General features: G+C 32.8%; 1 protein-coding gene and 1 long non-coding RNA gene across 2 annotated transcripts; both read right to left on the bottom strand.

Annotated features, from left to right (window-relative positions):
• Positions 1–1,367: 1,367 nt before the first annotated feature.
• LOC127719424 (uncharacterized) lies at positions 1,368–4,904 on the bottom strand. The gene is made up of 4 exons (XR_007990298.1): positions 4,705–4,904; positions 3,930–4,020; positions 3,421–3,500; positions 1,368–1,600 (listed from the first exon to the last, which is right to left on the bottom strand). It is a non-coding gene; the product is annotated as an uncharacterized LOC127719424 (long non-coding RNA).
• A 2,505-nt stretch (positions 4,905–7,409) lies between these two features.
• On the bottom strand, positions 7,410–14,948 carry LOC127720759 (uncharacterized). The gene is made up of 5 exons (XM_052227512.1): positions 14,693–14,948; positions 13,215–13,268; positions 11,200–11,232; positions 10,709–10,753; positions 7,410–7,807 (listed from the first exon to the last, which is right to left on the bottom strand). Exons 1-5 carry the CDS (start codon positions 14,946–14,948, stop codon positions 7,410–7,412), a joined length of 786 nt encoding a protein of 261 aa, XP_052083472.1.
• Between the last annotated feature and the right edge of the window lie 2,097 nt (positions 14,949–17,045).

The raw sequence follows: 17,045 nt of genomic DNA, 5'->3' as shown, positions 1-17,045 counted from the left end.
TTTTGTGGCACCTTCAGCGAAAGACAAGTATCTAAACCATATATGTAAAAAAAGAAGATGTGGTATGATTGCCAATGAGACAACTCTCCACAAGAGACCAAATGACACAGAAATTAACAACTTTAGGTCACCGTACAGCCTTCAACAATGAGTAAAACCCATACCGCATAGTCAGCTATAAAAGGCCCTGAAATGACAAATGTAAAACAATTCAAACGAGAAAACTAACGGCCTGATTAATGTACAAAACAAATAAGATATACAGCAACAAATGAAAACCACCGAATTGCAGGCTCCTGACTTGGGACAGACACAAATGTCAAGCTGTTAAAATGCTGAGTCTAGACCAGATGTTAATTAACCAATGATCTGCTTTCAATATTGAATTATGGAATGGGCTTAAACATAAAGATATAAACAAAGAAAACCATTGATAACATTACACACTTTGAAAAGATACATTAATATATGACGTACAGTAATGAAATATTTCCTTTCAATCTCAAAATAGTGCATGGTGAAATATTTTGTTAGTTAAATAAAAATAGTTTTGCACATGTAAACATTGATTTAATGAAAGGTATACATTTTAATCACAATCATATCAACATTATCAAATTTTAAATAGGTTTTCATATTGTGATTTAAACATGTTAAACAAAAGTAAGCTATCTGTAAACTTTGAAATTTGTCAGACTGACATTTTCAAACATTGATAGAAAAGGTCTCATATTTTATGATTTGAAACAGAATAACAAACAAAAAGTGGAAAAGGAATAAAATACAAAAACAAAAAGGTACTCTACCCACTTTAAATTCTAAAGACCCATCACTTATAAAAAGAAACATAAGAGCTTTAGGTATTACCCTCATTCTCCTGTCTTTTTAGCTTCTTTTTGTAGTTTATAATATTGGTTGTTGACCAATTCTTTGTTTTGTGAAAGATAGAGTTGTTTTAAATATTCCACTTCTCATTGGACTTTCAAAATTGAGATAAAATATGAAGTTTTGAAACAGTCCAACAACAAAAATATATGGGCTCTATTCAAACAATTTAATACAATTATACATGAATACCCTGTAAAAAGTAATAATGTCACACAAATGCTAATAAATGAAAAGCTGCATTCAAATTGAGACGGGTAACATATTTACCGTAAATTTAGAAATTATTCGAGGTGTTTATTATTGCGACAAATGCGACAGAGTTGTAAATGCAATAATTTAAACTCGCATTTTAAAATATTTTATATGAACTAAACAGGATTTTTCTCAAAATAGTAAAAATTAAAATCGCATGTAAGTCTAAACTGACAAAATCACAATGATAAATGCACGCAATAATTTCTGAATTTACAGTACTCTTACAATAAATTTAGCACTATCAGAAGACTAGTCTCATTCGAATTTGTATCAATGCACATTACATTTCCCTTCCTTTCACTATTGAGTGTGTTTAACACAATCCTTTTATCCACACACTTTCTTTCAAGGGGAATTAGATCTGAAAGGAATCTGACATTCCTCCATATTAACACTCTTGACTCCTAGTTGCTCATGCCAATTATCTCGACTCAGATCAGCAGGACGATATTTTTATCTGGAATTAAAATATTTCTTTTCTCATCATTGTTACATTGAATTTTAACAGTTGTCCTATTAAATATCTTTTACTTATTGTTACATTGAATTTTAACAGTTGTCCTATTAAATATCTTTTACTTATTGTAACATTGAAATTTAACAGTTGTCCTATCAAATATCTTTTACTTATTGTTACTTTGAATTTTAACAGTTGTCCTATTAAATATCTTTTACTTCTTGTTACTTTGAATTTTATCAGTTGTCCTATTAAATATCTTTTACTTATTGTTACATTGAATTTTATCAGTTGTCATATTAAATATCTTTTACTTATTGTTACATTGAATTTTATCAGTTGTCATATTAAATATCTTTTACTTATTGTTACATTGAATTATATCAGTTGTCCTATTAAATATCTTTTACTTATTGTAACATTGAAATTTAACAGTTGTCCTATCAAATATCTTTTACTTATTGTTACTTTGAATTTTAACAGTTGTCCTATTAAATATCTTTTACTTCTTGTTACTTTGAATTTTATCAGTTGTCATATTAAATATCTTTTACTTATTGTTACATTGAATTTTATCAGTTGTCATATTAAATATCTTTTACTTATTGTTACATTGAATTTTATCAGTTGTCATATTAAATATCTTTTACTTATTGTTACATTGAATTTTATCAGTTGTCATATTAAATATCTTTTCCTTTTTTGTGTTATCAGATTTCTTAACAAACATCTAAAAGAATAAACAAAAAGAGCACTTCAACAGAAATTTTCGACTTATTATATTATAGATTTATATCCATTTGTTCCTATTAATTATCAATTTCTATCATTTCTTGTAACCAGTATAATTAATTTGAGTTAAGCGATACCTGTGAATCTTGTTTGTTCTGTAATTTGAGTTAAGCAATACCTGTGAATCTTGTTTGTTCTGTAATTTGAGTTAAGCGATACCTGTGAATCTTGTTTGTTCTGTAATTTGAGTTAAGCGATATCTGTGAATCTTGTTTGTTCTGTAATTTGAGTTAAGCGATACCTGTGAATCTTGTTTGTTCTGTAATTTGAGTTAAGTGATACCTGTGAATCTTGTTTGTTCTGTAATTTGAGTTAAGCGATACCTGTGAATCTTGTTTGTTCTGTAATTTGAGTTAAGCGATACCTGTGAATCTTGTTTGTTCTGTAATTTGAGTGATACCTGTGAATCTTGTTTGTTCTGTAATTTGAGTTAAGCGATACCTGTGAATCTTGTTTGTTCTGTAATTTGAGTTAAGCGATATCTGTGAATCTTGTTTGTTTTGTAATTTGAGTTAAGCGATACCTGTGAATCTTGTTTGTTCTGTAATTTGAGTTAAGCGATATCTGTGAATCTTGTTTGTTCTGTAATTTGAGTTAAGCGATATCTGTGAATCTTGTTTGTTCTGTAATTTTAACCGATTGTGTCCTATTCCCGATTTTGACATTTTGACTATTCGCATGTCGGATGATGCGTGCAAAGCCAGTGATGCTTACCCTGAAGACGAACACAGTTCAATTCCATTTAGATTCCATTCAAGTCCCTCAGTTTTTATCTTAAACCTTGATTTGTCTCTTTTATCGATTGACGAGATTTAGAGGTAAATAAACAACTGTTAAATTTAGAATCAACGGACAAAATGCATTTTAATTGCAAAAATAAAAGTTGTTAGCGTTAGAAAGTGAATATGTTATGAACATATATATATTGATTATATGTGAAAGGTGAAATAGCTGCATTTTCAACCACTAATTATATAAACGTATAAAATGTACATAGACAGTTCTAATGTCATCTAACTTGAAATTACCTCATCTAAATATCCTTCGAAGCTGTTATATGGTCCACCTAAACCAAAAGCAAATCCCGACTGCCTTTTATATATGGATCCTGTAAAACAACAATCGTTTTAAAAATATCCCCGTTCGATGCAATATTTATAAAATAAATACATTTAGAAATAAGTGGAGAATGTGTCCATGTGACACAGATGATGCCCCCGCTTGCATATAACGTTATAAAGGAGCATAACTCCAGAACGGTGAAAGTGAAGCCACTCAAATTCGAACTTGATCTGAATTTTGTAGTAATAAGCATTATGTATAAGTTTCATAACATTTGGTTGATGCACACTAAAGTTGGAGAACGGAAACCAATTTCGGGACGTACGTACGGAAGTACGGACGGGACGGACAAGGGTACACCTTAATGGTAGCGGAGGGGGCATAACAAAAAGGATTAGATGATGCTTACCTCAACCTTTATTCAATTAATGATTGTATGGGGTAAGATTCTGAAAACTACGAATGGTACACTTACCATCAAGATGAATAACTTTAGACATCTGATTAACTTCGAATACAACATCGTGTAGAGTGACATGTACTTGTACTGCATTAGTCTGTCCTACCTGAAATGATTTGAAAGCTTTAAGCGCAACGTACTTATTCATTTTGTGGAATTTATAACAGCTAATCCAATTACATAGTACGAAGCCTAACACGCGCGGAAAACTTGTGATGAGTTATTTAAATCTTTTTGAATCACCCTGATTTTAGTGTAACTCTATCATTAGTTTTCAGCGTTACTAGAAATGTTTTTCTAACTGTTGTTTGTCTAGAATGATTTTTATTTTTGCTTTGGTGTTTCTCTTCGTCTTGTCTATTTAGATTGGCCCGTGATATTTCCCGGGCTCTTTTAAAACAAATGAAAAAAATGATTTCCACTGCCTATTGTTGCATGAAATTAAATACACCATAATATACTTTAATGACTGTATAAAAACGTGTAAAATTCATATGTATTAGGGTTTCTAATTTCCTTGCTATGATTGCACCCGTATCATGGAGAGGAAATTAATTATTTATATGTTTAGTCTGCTTAAAACCACCCATACCATGCATTTATAGATCATGTGTAGGTACACATCTGAAAGCTTTAAAACATTTCGTTCCCGATCATATTTTTAGAAATAGAATTATCATCGATTGTATGAAAATAATTTGCTTCTCATATCATATAAAAGCCGTTGCTTCTGGAATATTTTTCAATGAAGTAAAAAAAGAAAAGACTGTGGAGAAGAAACATATATTACCCTGTATGGTATCCATTCACTGACTGTCATTTCAATATTACTAACTGAATTCACCAACAGCCTTATTCCAATGGTTGACTTAGATCTATCTATCAGGAGAGCAAAGCTTGGATCACAAGCTGGTGACGGATAACAATTAGTCAGTACAGATTGGAAATGTGTACCCGAGTTTATGGTTAAGGTAGCAAATTGAAATTCTATCACCAGGTTTCTGCAAGGAAAAGGTAATTAATTGTATATAATATTTGAAAAATATCATAGCTTTGAACGTTGTTTTCAATTTAGACTTGTTTATATTTTATCGTTTGGGCTTGTATTATATTTGCCTTCGGGTTTATATGATCCGTTCATCCTATTTCGACTCTTCAAAATTCAACAGTCTATCCAAAATTGAGGTAAATTATATGGCCTTCCAAGTACCGTTTCGATTCCTAACATCACTGAAGAGACATTAATTGTCGAAATCCGGATATGGTGTACTAATTTTTACACCTTTTGTTTGCTGTATATCATCTTTTCCGCAAGTTTATTGTTTTCTGTTTGGTATTAAATTAATAATTAGATCCATTTTGTTACATCTGGTGATCCGTTTATTTGGCAATCGCCAATGGCAGTCAGCAGGGTTTAAGAACATCCGTTGTTCGACCTGCTAGTCAAATGCGTTTTGTTAAAATTCCTTTTTCATTTTTTTGGTCTTTTTGGAAAATGTTGTTTGTGCTGTATTTAGACCCCTCTACCAAGAAATTTGTTTTGCATGCACTCGTATAAAAATTGCGGTTTTTACACCACCGCAATCATAGGTTTGAACGTTGTTTTCAATTTAGACTTGTTTATATTTTTTAGTTTGGGCTTGTATTATATTTGCCTTCGGGTTTATATGATTCGTTCATCCTCTTTCGACTCGTCAAAATTCAAGAGTCTATCCAAAATTGAGGTAAATTATATGGCCTTCCAAATACCGTTTTGATTCCTAACATCACTGAAGAGACATTGAATGTCGAAATCCGGATATGGTGTTCTAATTTTTGCACCTTTTGTTTGCGGTATATCATCTTTTCCGCAAGTTTATTGTTTAATGTTTGGTATTAAATTAATAATTAGATCCATTTTGTTACATTTGGTGATCCGTGTATTTGGTAATCGCCAATGGCAGTCAGCAGGGTTTAAGAAAATCCGTTGTTCGACCTGCTAGTCAAATGCGTTTTGTTAAAATATACTTTTTCACTTTTTTGGTCTTTTGGAAAATGTTGTTTGTGCTGTATTTAGACCCCTCTACCAAGAAATTTGTTTTGCATGCACACGTATAAAAATTCCGGTTTTTATCCAACGCAATAATAGGTTTGAACGTTGTTTTCAATTTAGACTTGTTTATGTTCGAAAAATATATATATATATTAATATTAGATCATTCATTTTCTATGAACTTAGAGAGAATGGTTTATATATATCTAACCATTAAATAGGAGAATTTTCCATAGCTATTAGTACGATGTATACATATTTTACTCTTTTATTGATGATAATTATCACAGCGACGGGTGTCGCATATCGATCAGGATCTGCTAACCCCTATGGAGCACACGAGATCACTACCGGTCTTTTTGGTGGGGTTCGGGTTGAGCAGTCATCAGTATCTATATTGTGTGTTGTATACTGTTGTTTGTTTTTTGGTCAATTTTTGGGCCATGGCATTGTCAGTTGGTCAATGTTTGGGCCATGGCATTGTCAGTTGGTCAATTTTTTGGCCATGGAATTGTCAGTTGGTCAATTTTTTGGCCATGGAATTGTCAGTTGGTCAATGATTTTTTAGTTTGAATATCCCTTTGGTATTTCCGCCTATATATATATATCTTTTACAGTGAATCCTTTAACACGGACCAAATATGTTCACACCTTACTGCAAATTAAAGATGGCTCTTAGCATCATCGGGTAAGTGTTGAATTTAATACTAGATGTCGATCACGCTACATCTGTGCATTGAAGATCAAAGATTTCCGATCAACAATATATAGACTATACAGAAATTTAACAAATGCTCTCATAAATTGTCAGGAGCCATCACTACAAAAACCAAAAATAACAACAAGGCGCATTTAGATTGTTGTTAGATGATTTAGTAGAAGAATAATGTACGAATAAGGTAAATGAATTGGTTGGACTACCCAACGATGTAAAGATGATACGTAAACAAACCAAAAGGGGAAAAGCGACGTAGTACACACAACAGTTGATATCTTCTAGTGAGGAATAAATACTCCACAACTATTTTAATATAATCGACATAAAGCACCACGAAAGGTACGGCTTTCACACACATCGACAACAAAAGGATAAGGTTTATTTATTCTAAGACGCCAAGGCCTACACGAGTTTGACAACACCAAAACGTAGAAACGTTGTTATAATTGTTATCCATCTCAAAGTCATAGTGAGGTCTTTAATACGTAGAAAAAACACACATCACTCAAAGTTCAAGATAAATCTATATTTTGTATGTATCCTTAAACATATCTATGAAGCCCGACATTTATAATGAGATATCACTGGTTGTTTCCGGAAAAAAAAATCATAACATCATTGAATAATATTTTACTCTGAAGTTTGTCTCAAAATGTATCAATTTATAAGCTTTTAAAAAGTATCTTCTTGATCATATGTACAAAATATAGTACAAAGGTGCAATCGAAATACATGGTTAAAAAGATTACCTGAAGTCTATACTGGCAAATCTCCACAAGTATATGAAACAGTCCTGGTATCCAAACACTGCCTTCCCATCTGGACTATCTGTTATATTTATATTATGACAACTCATAGGGGTCGACATCCCTGATCTATCCATCATACCATTTGGATCATCAGGACTTTTATTGAAAGTCAGGTAAAGATTTGTTGTACATGACTGTGTTTTAGGTGTTGTCGTGGCATCTATAGTTTGATTTTTATTATTGTTGGAACTGTCTGTTTGGACTAAAGTTGAACAACTGCAACTAGATTGTTGGAATGCCGTACCTGGAGCACAATGTCTGGTTATGGTGCCGTGACCGGTAACATGTTCCAGATAAAGTGTGGGATCGTTAGGATCTGGTTTTAAACTGCAAACTGGAAGATTATAAAACTATTTAACTGATTGCAAGACATTTTTTCCTGACCTTTGAAATCGAAAACATATTTTGAACTGAAAGAGCAATTATGATATGGACCAATCTTTTTAGACTAAACTATGAATCACTAGAATCGATATGAAAAGAAAAAGATGTGGTATGACTGCCAATGAGACAACTCTCCACCAGAGACAAAATAACGTAGAAACAAACATCTCATTTATTGTCTAGTTTGCCATATTCAGTGTTCCTATCACGTTACAACTTTATCCAGTACTATTCAGAGTCTTTGCTTTTTTATCAACAGAGATATACGCAGCTCATTTTCAGAAAGATCATTACTTGTACAAAATAATTAAAACTGGTGTGTCTGAAAATTGAATGAACAGTTCTGAAAAATACCGCAAGGAAGAGTTCTGAAAAATACCGCAAGGAAGAAACAGTAACTTTTTATAATGATGCATTTATTGTTGCTTGCTTCAAAAAATACTTTCAGTGGCAAATATTTAATGCATTTCCAGGGCGAATATTTCAAGACATTTCTTTTTATATCATTAGACAAATTTCCTTTAAAACCTAAATGTAATAACTAGTATCCTCTATTAAGATATGCAAGTACATTAATATGATATCATCGCTACGTCAGAATCTATATAAACTCCAGTCGGCAAATCCAGTATGCGATAGCCAACAATGGACACGAGTGTTTTTTTTCTTGTGTAAATGTCCATGGTGATTAGTTAGGTCATTCTCTGAATTCATGCAAAGCAATAAACACCTTCAGATCTAAAACTACATAGCTTAAAACCTTCAGAACGGGATATTGTATGGGAAAAGGATAAAGTATTGCGAACTGCATACTCCTGTGTATCTAAATACAAGCAAATGGGAAGGGGGCGGGCTTCGTGGCCAAGTGGCCTAAGTAGCTCATCTACAGATATCATTAGCCTGTCAACACTGAGGTTGTGAGTTCGAACCCCGCTCGTGGTAGATGCGTATGATTCCCATCTTAATTGACTAGGATTGCCATTTTTTCCTACCGATGGTCGGTGGATCTACTCCGGCTTCCTTCATGTATAAAACAACTGGCCGCTTCGATATAACCAAGTGTACAGAAAGTGGTGTTGAACACCAACAATCAATCAAAATATCCAAATAAACTGCTTTTTGTTTACACACTGTTGTGGCACAACAAAATCCTTTATATACAATACCTTGTAAAGTAGAATTGTAAACAGTGGGTGGGCATTCGGTGTTGCATGCACTAGATTTGCATCCAGAACCGTCCAAATAACCAGTTCCAAGGGGGCAACATACACCTGTAATATCGCCATTCAAACACACCCAGTATCCTCGGCAGTTGTTTTTCATTGGTGAAGTTAATTTGTTCCCACACAGATCTGAATTAAAAAAAATAATAATTCCAAATTATGTCTACCGTAACCACGCAAGTCCTGGTGTATAAACTATCGAAGATTTTCCGTTTTCAGGTGATAGGTTGTTCAACCATGGTAAGAACCGCGGCGGTAAAAGCCGATTATTCATTCAAAGATATCTCAGTTTATGACTAATGTTTTCAAAATATAAACTAACGTTAAACTAAACCACTTCCTTGAAAATTAAAACGTTGTTGATCGTTGTTTAACATATTTAAAATACCTACCAAGTTTGCAGGTTGAGTGTTTGGGTTGCACACAAGTCAAAGCATTTTCGTTATAAAACTGTCCAAATGGACAATTTCTTTCGTGAAACACCTTAACACCGGAAGCATCTTCTGTCTCTATGTACTTGTCACAATCTGTCGGATGTGGAAGAAATTGGCGGTTGACGTCAACAGAGCCTGTAATTAAAATAGCTTGTGAGTGGTTGATACCTTTTATTCTGACATATCTCATAAAATACTATAGTCAAAACAAAGACAAAAAACAGGACATAAACATGTCTGGCGTTTTAAATCATAAGCCTGGTACCTTGAATATAAAAATAAGAAGATGTGGTATGAGTGTCAAAGAGACAATTATCCACCAAAGTTCAAATGAAGTAGATGTAAGCAATAATAGGCAACCGTCCGGCCTTCAACAATGAGAAAAAACATACCGTATAGTCGGCTATAAAAGGCTATAAAATATGAAACCATTCAATTGAGAAAAAAAAACCGGCCTAATTTATATCAAAGCAATTTGATGTCAGCTGTCTTAAATGCCTTCTTATGACCGTCTGGTTGATGCAACTCATTGTTGACGTTTCGTTTCGTCTTATAGGGTATTGCCAACCCGAAAGTCAATGCTTATGTGCTGACACCAAATGTCTTTGAAAGTCATTTCCTATATAAACGTTAAATCATGCAAAAGAAATCATTGAATATACCAGGCTTACAGTTTGTACGCCAGACGCGTTTTTCGTCTACAAAAGACTCATCAATGACGCCCGAATAAAAAAAATTGAATGGTCAGATTAATAAGTTACGACCTTGAAGATCATGAAGATATTTCGTTTCCAAGGCAAAGCAAGCCTCAGCCAGATTTGGCGCAACTTATGTTGAATTTGTGTTTTCAATGCTCTTCGAGTCATACTTGATTATATGTAAACCTTCCAACTGTTTTGTATAAACAACATATTCAGCTTGAGTTCTTTAGCCTTTCAATGAATATATAAGACAAATATCTCTCTATCTAATGCAATGTGTTTGCAGTCAAGAGTTCTAGAAGATCAAACTTATAATTCAAAATGGTCCAAATTAATATTTGGACAACACAATTATTAATTCAATACATATTGGCGTATGACCTTTCTGACAACTCTCTGTTATTTTTTTTTTATTTAATAATTACAATTTTCTGTAAACTATAAAAGTGTGCGACAGCTAAAGAACAACCCTAACTACTAGAACATGACTTACCATCATTAATAACAATGTTACTTGTCGTAGAAGTACCGACTCTATCTGAATAATACATCAATGAAAAGAAAATTGTTAGCTTGCTGAATGTTCCGAATATAAGTCTTACAATTCACAACCCAAAATTCTCTCGTTCCATGCGACCGACGTGTTGGAATCGTTCTGTTTTTGTTATGTATTAACCTGTTCTCGTTCCAATGTTCGTAAGATATTTGCCAATAGACATCAACAAATACAGCAATCATATTTCATAATCATTCATAAAACAAAAGGTTGATCCCCTGAGTTAACCGCTATTGTTATAGTGTCCATATATTGAATTGGTTTTCGTCGCCTTTTCCATATATTAAAAACTATTTGAAGCCCTTAAGCAAGTATGTTATACATTATTTCCGCATAAAATATGCTCTCTCTCTCTCTCTCTCGCTCTCTCTCTCATTATAAAAAAATACCTAAGCATATATATGTCAATTACTAAATAGAGAACTTACCATTAATCTGAGTTCCATCTATTCTGTCTATTGCTGTAAAGAGAATGATTGATCATGGCAACGATACATAGGCCGTATTTAACATGTTTTTGTTACAATCAGGAAAAAGCAACAATTTGTGTAGACATAACATGTCTTGTTTCATATGGAATGAATAGGAAGATATTAATCCTTGAAATTTGCTAGAAATGTATTTGAGTATGTACTAAAAATATTAAATAATATCACTTTTACAAGAAATACATGCTTCATATTGATGTGTGTCATATATATTATATATCTGTAACTTTTGTATTCTTAACATAATGGAACACTAATGGACATGGCTGTGAAAAAAATCAACCCTTTGCCAAGAAAACAGCCGGAAGGTTAACAACGTGATAATGAGGACCAAATAACAGGCTTGATATTCCCAGCATTTCAATAAAGTGAATAAAATACAAATTTACTGTGTGTAACAAAAATAATGTATAAGAAACGACTTTCTTATTTTTCAAATTTTTGTGGTAAAATGCAATTATTGCTGATTTTTTTCCAAGTACATTTATACAGCAATGTAATTAAAAGTGAAGTAAAGCATTGAGGACCCAAATTCCGAAAGGTTTTGCTAAATACAGCTTAGATAATCTATTCATCTATTCCTGGGGTAGAAAATCCTTACTGTATTTTGAATAATTCAAAGTTTATAAACAGTTAATTTATATTAATGAATCAATGCGTCTTTTTGGAATGGTTTTACTGTGACCTGTATCAATATATCTATAATTGCTATATGTTGATAAAATAAGACATTTGAGTACAGGTCAACGAGATACCAACACCCAATATTTGTCTTTGCTTTAAATATAATATAAGCATGAAAAGCTTTATGATAAATATTTTTTTATTGATGACTCGACTGCAAATGCAATAAAACTTGCGAACTAAACCACGTTTTAAGGGGTCTATTAAGGATGTATTCTTCTGATGTTTCAGTCTCGTTGAAATCTCTTTCGGGAACTATTTCCAAAGCTTGTGATACAAGTAGAAAAAAATCAATGAATTTTAAAAATATTATAATCAAACTAAACAGTGTGAAAAAAATGTGTACTTGTGATAAGTAGTTTTTGAGTAATAAAATTTTCAAATTTTAGTGACATCAGCCAAAATGTTGAGAAAATGGGTGAGGAACACAAAGAAACGATTTTACCAAAAATATGTACATCCCATATCATTTTTTCTTAAGAAAGAAGTTGAAATAATATATTTTTTTGTTCTAAATAAAAGAGAAAAATCCCAAGTTAACAAAATTGACAGCATGGTCAATTTGACACGAAAAAGCTACAAAATTTTATAAAAGTTTCTAATAATATTAACACCAACCTATAGTTTTTTTTAGGTTAAATTTATTCAGATTGGTCCACTTCATCTTTAGTGAAAGTATGAAAAGAAGTTTCATTGTGAAACTGTAATTTTTGTTCATGTAAAGCCCAAAAATGGGTAAAAATTGATGAAAAATGGGAAAATCATTAAAATTGGGAACTTTCAAATGGCCGTAGCAAAATAAAAAGTGCACCACCAAGTCAGGTAAGAGCAAGCTAAAGAAGTAAAACCAAGCTTTCAATCGGTACAATTTTGGGGGAAAATTACCTGGTTAATATTTTTTTTCACTACAAAATCATCGGAAAACAGTAAACTTTCCCCTCAAATTACACCGATTATATGTTTGATTTTACTTATTTTGGTTGCTCTTACTTGACCGAGTACCATGATGTCCAAGGTAACCAGTCGACAAATTATATAACTCGGAGTCAAAAGTCGGTAATATGAAAATAGTCTATTGGTCATATTAATAGTATGAATGTTTATGAAGGGGCATCATCCCAGACAAACACAGAAATGATTGCGGAGGGCAAGCATTGTGAAACAGACTACGATCGACTGTAACGCTCTCTAAAGTTTATAGGAACGATCAACTAAGACAAACAGTAAAAGAATTGTTAAATAATATGTTATTCTAATGAATGATGACTTACCTAAATCTTCGGATGTAGTACTTTTATAAGTTGTTGTTGTTGTTCCAACATTTACTAAAGCAAAAACAAATCAAATTAAAGAAAAAGTCTTACTCAGTTTCATGCAGTACCTTGCTTAAACATTGGAATGTTACTATTGTCCGAATTAAAAGCACAATGATTGTAAACAGGCTTTCTATACCGAAAGTAGTGCCATTATGCCCCATTTTAAACTGTTAAAAAATCAAATTTATGTTGATGAAAAATTTAATAAAAAATGCAATCATTTCACAACAGTATTTATAATGCTATAAGGCAAAACAAAAGAGGAATTGAAGGACTACTCCAATACTTGTTTGGTTTATGACTAGCAATAAAAACAGTCTGATTTCACTTTTTACTAATCTGATTAAACTCGGATATTTCACTCTGCTCTCTGGATTTGTTTGTCGGAATTACAGGTCTATCGGTACAGAGTGAAAGATCTAATTTGATCAGATTATCTTTTTATCGAAACTTCTGTCTATTCTACGTGTTTATATGTGTACAATGCTGAATAAGTCCATCTGGTATAACACATCATGTAATATGACATTCACCTGTTTTTGAACGCCTGATGGGTCAGGTATAATGAACTGCCACAAAAAAAAGAAATATTCACATTACCGTTTCTTCAATATGGACGCGGAGAAACAGGAGACTTTATTTTTACTAGTAGACAAATAAAGCAAACATTTATTTGTGTACCGGTGATGTGTGCAATAGAAGGTTGATTACAGGATAAATATATAAATAAATATATATTAGACAATAACTGTTTAGTGTCTTTAGATATCAGCTGTATTTGTACGAGGCTCAGAAACAGTTGTAATGCTATTACTCCTGTTTCGAGCCGAGTTATTGTCTTTATCCTGCAATTAAATTTGTACATTTTTTCCCATCCCAATCGTTGAATTTGTTTTTGAAAGAAATCGACATGACTTAAAAAATTAGGACCCCAAATTGGACTGTGACGTAAACAGTATTTTGATATAACCGTTCGCCCGCAACAGAAGCAGGATACCAGAAGACTATATACGTCTAGTATACGTGTATCGCTTCGTGTTAACTGTAGACCTGTATTAGTATAGTAGAAAGGTCGATTGCAGGATAAATATATATATATATACAAGTCTAAATTGAAAACAACGTTCAAACCTATGATTGCGTTGGATAAAAACCGCAATTTTTATACGTGTGCATGCAAAACAAATTTCTTGGTAGAGGGGTCAAAATACAGCACTAACAACATTTTACAAAAGACCAAAAGAGTGAAAAAGTATATTTTAACAAAACGCATTTGACTAGCAGGTCGAACATCGGATGTTCTTAAACACTGCTGACTGCCATGGCGATTGCCAAATAAACAGATCACCAGAGGTAACAAAATGGATCTTAATTATTAATTTAATAGCAAAAAGAAAACAATATTTATATGTATATATCAATTTTGTACTTACAGTTACATATCTCCGTTGCTAGATTTGTGGGTAATGCGCTATAGTCTGGCACCTCTTTCACATAATCCAGTTGGCTGGCAATAAACACTAACTCTGTTTTAAATACGTGTTGACCAATACCTAAGGCAAACATTTGTATTCCTTCCTCGTGTGCCCTCATTGATTCAATTTTTGTATAATTAGGACTGACAGACAAGCCATCAGTGATACAAACTGCTACCTTGGTTGCGCCAGGCCTTGGTGATCTATTAAACATACCACGCATCAGTGTTATTGCTTTATGTGTTGAAGTTCCATAGTTAGACATTTGTATGCTCAAAATGGCGGCCGACAATGCGTCAAGTGTATCATATTGTCCTAGTTCTATTTTGGTTCCAATGAATGTACCGAATTCTACTATCCCAACTCTCGTATGTGTTGGGTTAATTTCAAATGTGGATATTAAATTGACGGTGTAGTTTTTAACTAGATCGAAATTAGGTTTGGTAACACTTTGTGATCCATCTAATAGGAATATCAAATCCAATTCATTCTTACAATTGGTGGGTGGTACTGAAAATAAAATATTCAACAGATTAATAAATATCAAAAGAATTACAACTTCTGACATAATTTTGCGATCAAGTTTAGGAAACGACTGTACCAGTTGCAACAGCTATTACAAGTATACAATAAACATTCCCCATCTAAGCAAATTTTAAACCTGTTGATACTTAAAACAACAATAATCGTCTACGCTTCCTACAGATGATGTTTTCAGCATAGCATATTTCTATAATACATAGAACGATTTTCAAGTTGTATAACCATTAACTTCGTTGTAAAGCAGATTTATCATAAACATATAAACATGTTGTTGGCATGACACGGGTTATGTTCTTCTCATATATTTTATGACGGTATAATACTAAACCCCTAACAAGAGGGATTGTGCCTGATATTCATATGATGAAGACATATTAATCTTTCAATCAGTTTAATTGAGGTCTGGAGCTGGCATGTCAGTAACTGCTAGTAGTCTGTTGTTATTTATGTATTATTGTCATTTTTTTTATTTTCTTTTGTTTCCTATTCTGACATCGGACTCGGACTTCTCTTATACTGAGTTTTACTGTGCGTACTGTTGTGCGTTTGTTTTTACTACATTGGCTAGAGGTATAGGGGGAGGGTTGAGATCTCAAAAAACATGTTTTACCCCGCCGCATTTTTGCGCCTGTCCCTAGTCAGGAGCCTCTGGCCTTTGTTAGTCTTGTATCATTTTTAATTTTAGTTTCCTGTGTATAATTTGGAGTTTAGTATGACGTCCATTATCACTGAACTAGTATACATATTTGTTTAGGGGCCAGCTGAAGGACGCCTCCGGGTGCGGGAGTTTCTCGCTGCATTGAAGACCCATTGGTGGCCTTCGGCTGTTGTCTGCTCTATGGTCGGGTCGTTGTCTCTTTGACACATTCCCAATTTCCATTCTCAATTTTATGTAGGTTCTATAATTTTTTTTGTGTTTTGTTTCATTTTGAATTTATTTGAATTATGTGTTTTATTCATTTTTCATTATTACTGTTAATTCAGAGAACAATTTGACCTTTAAAACATGACTGTGATATTTATAAAAAAAGCATTCGGACTAACGATCAGGAAATTTACATAATGATGACAGGCGTACTAAGCATACATGTCCAAGACATACCCAGATGTCGATATCGTCGATATCGTCGATATCGACAATGTCGACACGATATCCGATCGATAACATAACATAACCAGATGACACTCATAACATAACCAGATGTAGATTTTAATGACTACACTAATAACAAAACCTGATGTCGATATCGATGATGACTTAAGATAATGAATCAAAATAAGACATATCAAGCTGATTAAATTAAGACCGATTATGAAGATTGATATAGGGATAGACGATGGCTGAATTGTAACCTATTTATTTTTTTAAAAAGACAGAAAGGTGGTCACTTCTCCAAATTACTGTTACAGTATCCTTTAAAAACAAATTAAATAATGTATTCTTCAAATTTATTAGTTGAAATTAGATTTTAACTTGATTTGAATAGTTTCGAGTACTCTTAGACCGGTACTTTGTGATTTTGTCTATTTGTTGTTGTTCTTCGTGCAAATTTGATAAGTCAAGCCTTTTCCTACTGAATTTGTGGTATTGATGCTACACCACCGTCCTAGATTTAACGGAAGGATTAACGCTCAAGTTTAATCCCGCCACATCCTCAATGTGACTGACCCTTCTCGGGAGCTTTTTGATCAAGTGGTTGTGGTCGTTTACTGTCAGTCATATTTGATGTTTGTTTATCATTTATACATAAATCAGAATGTTTGTTTT

The sequence above is a fragment of the Mytilus californianus genome, unplaced genomic scaffold (genome assembly GCF_021869535.1).
Source record: "Mytilus californianus isolate M0D057914Y unplaced genomic scaffold, xbMytCali1.0.p SCAF_11, whole genome shotgun sequence".
In the NCBI taxonomy this organism is placed as follows: domain Eukaryota; kingdom Metazoa; phylum Mollusca; class Bivalvia; order Mytilida; family Mytilidae; genus Mytilus; species Mytilus californianus.
The sequence above is the reverse complement of the archived record's forward strand: the minus strand, read 5'-3'. Positions and strand labels throughout refer to the sequence as shown.

Coding starts and splice junctions, on each gene's coding strand:
- LOC127720759 (XM_052227512.1), bottom strand. CDS start 14,948: ATGTTTAATAGATCACCAAGGCCTGGCGCAACCAAGGTAGCAGTTTGT. Junction 13,269..14,692: donor AGCAACGGAGATATGTAACT/GTAAGTACAAAA, acceptor TTTTTGCTTTAG/TAAATGTTGGAACAACAACA. Junction 10,754..11,199: donor AGATGGAACTCAGATTAATG/GTAAGTTCTCTA, acceptor TGTATTATTCAG/ATAGAGTCGGTACTTCTACG.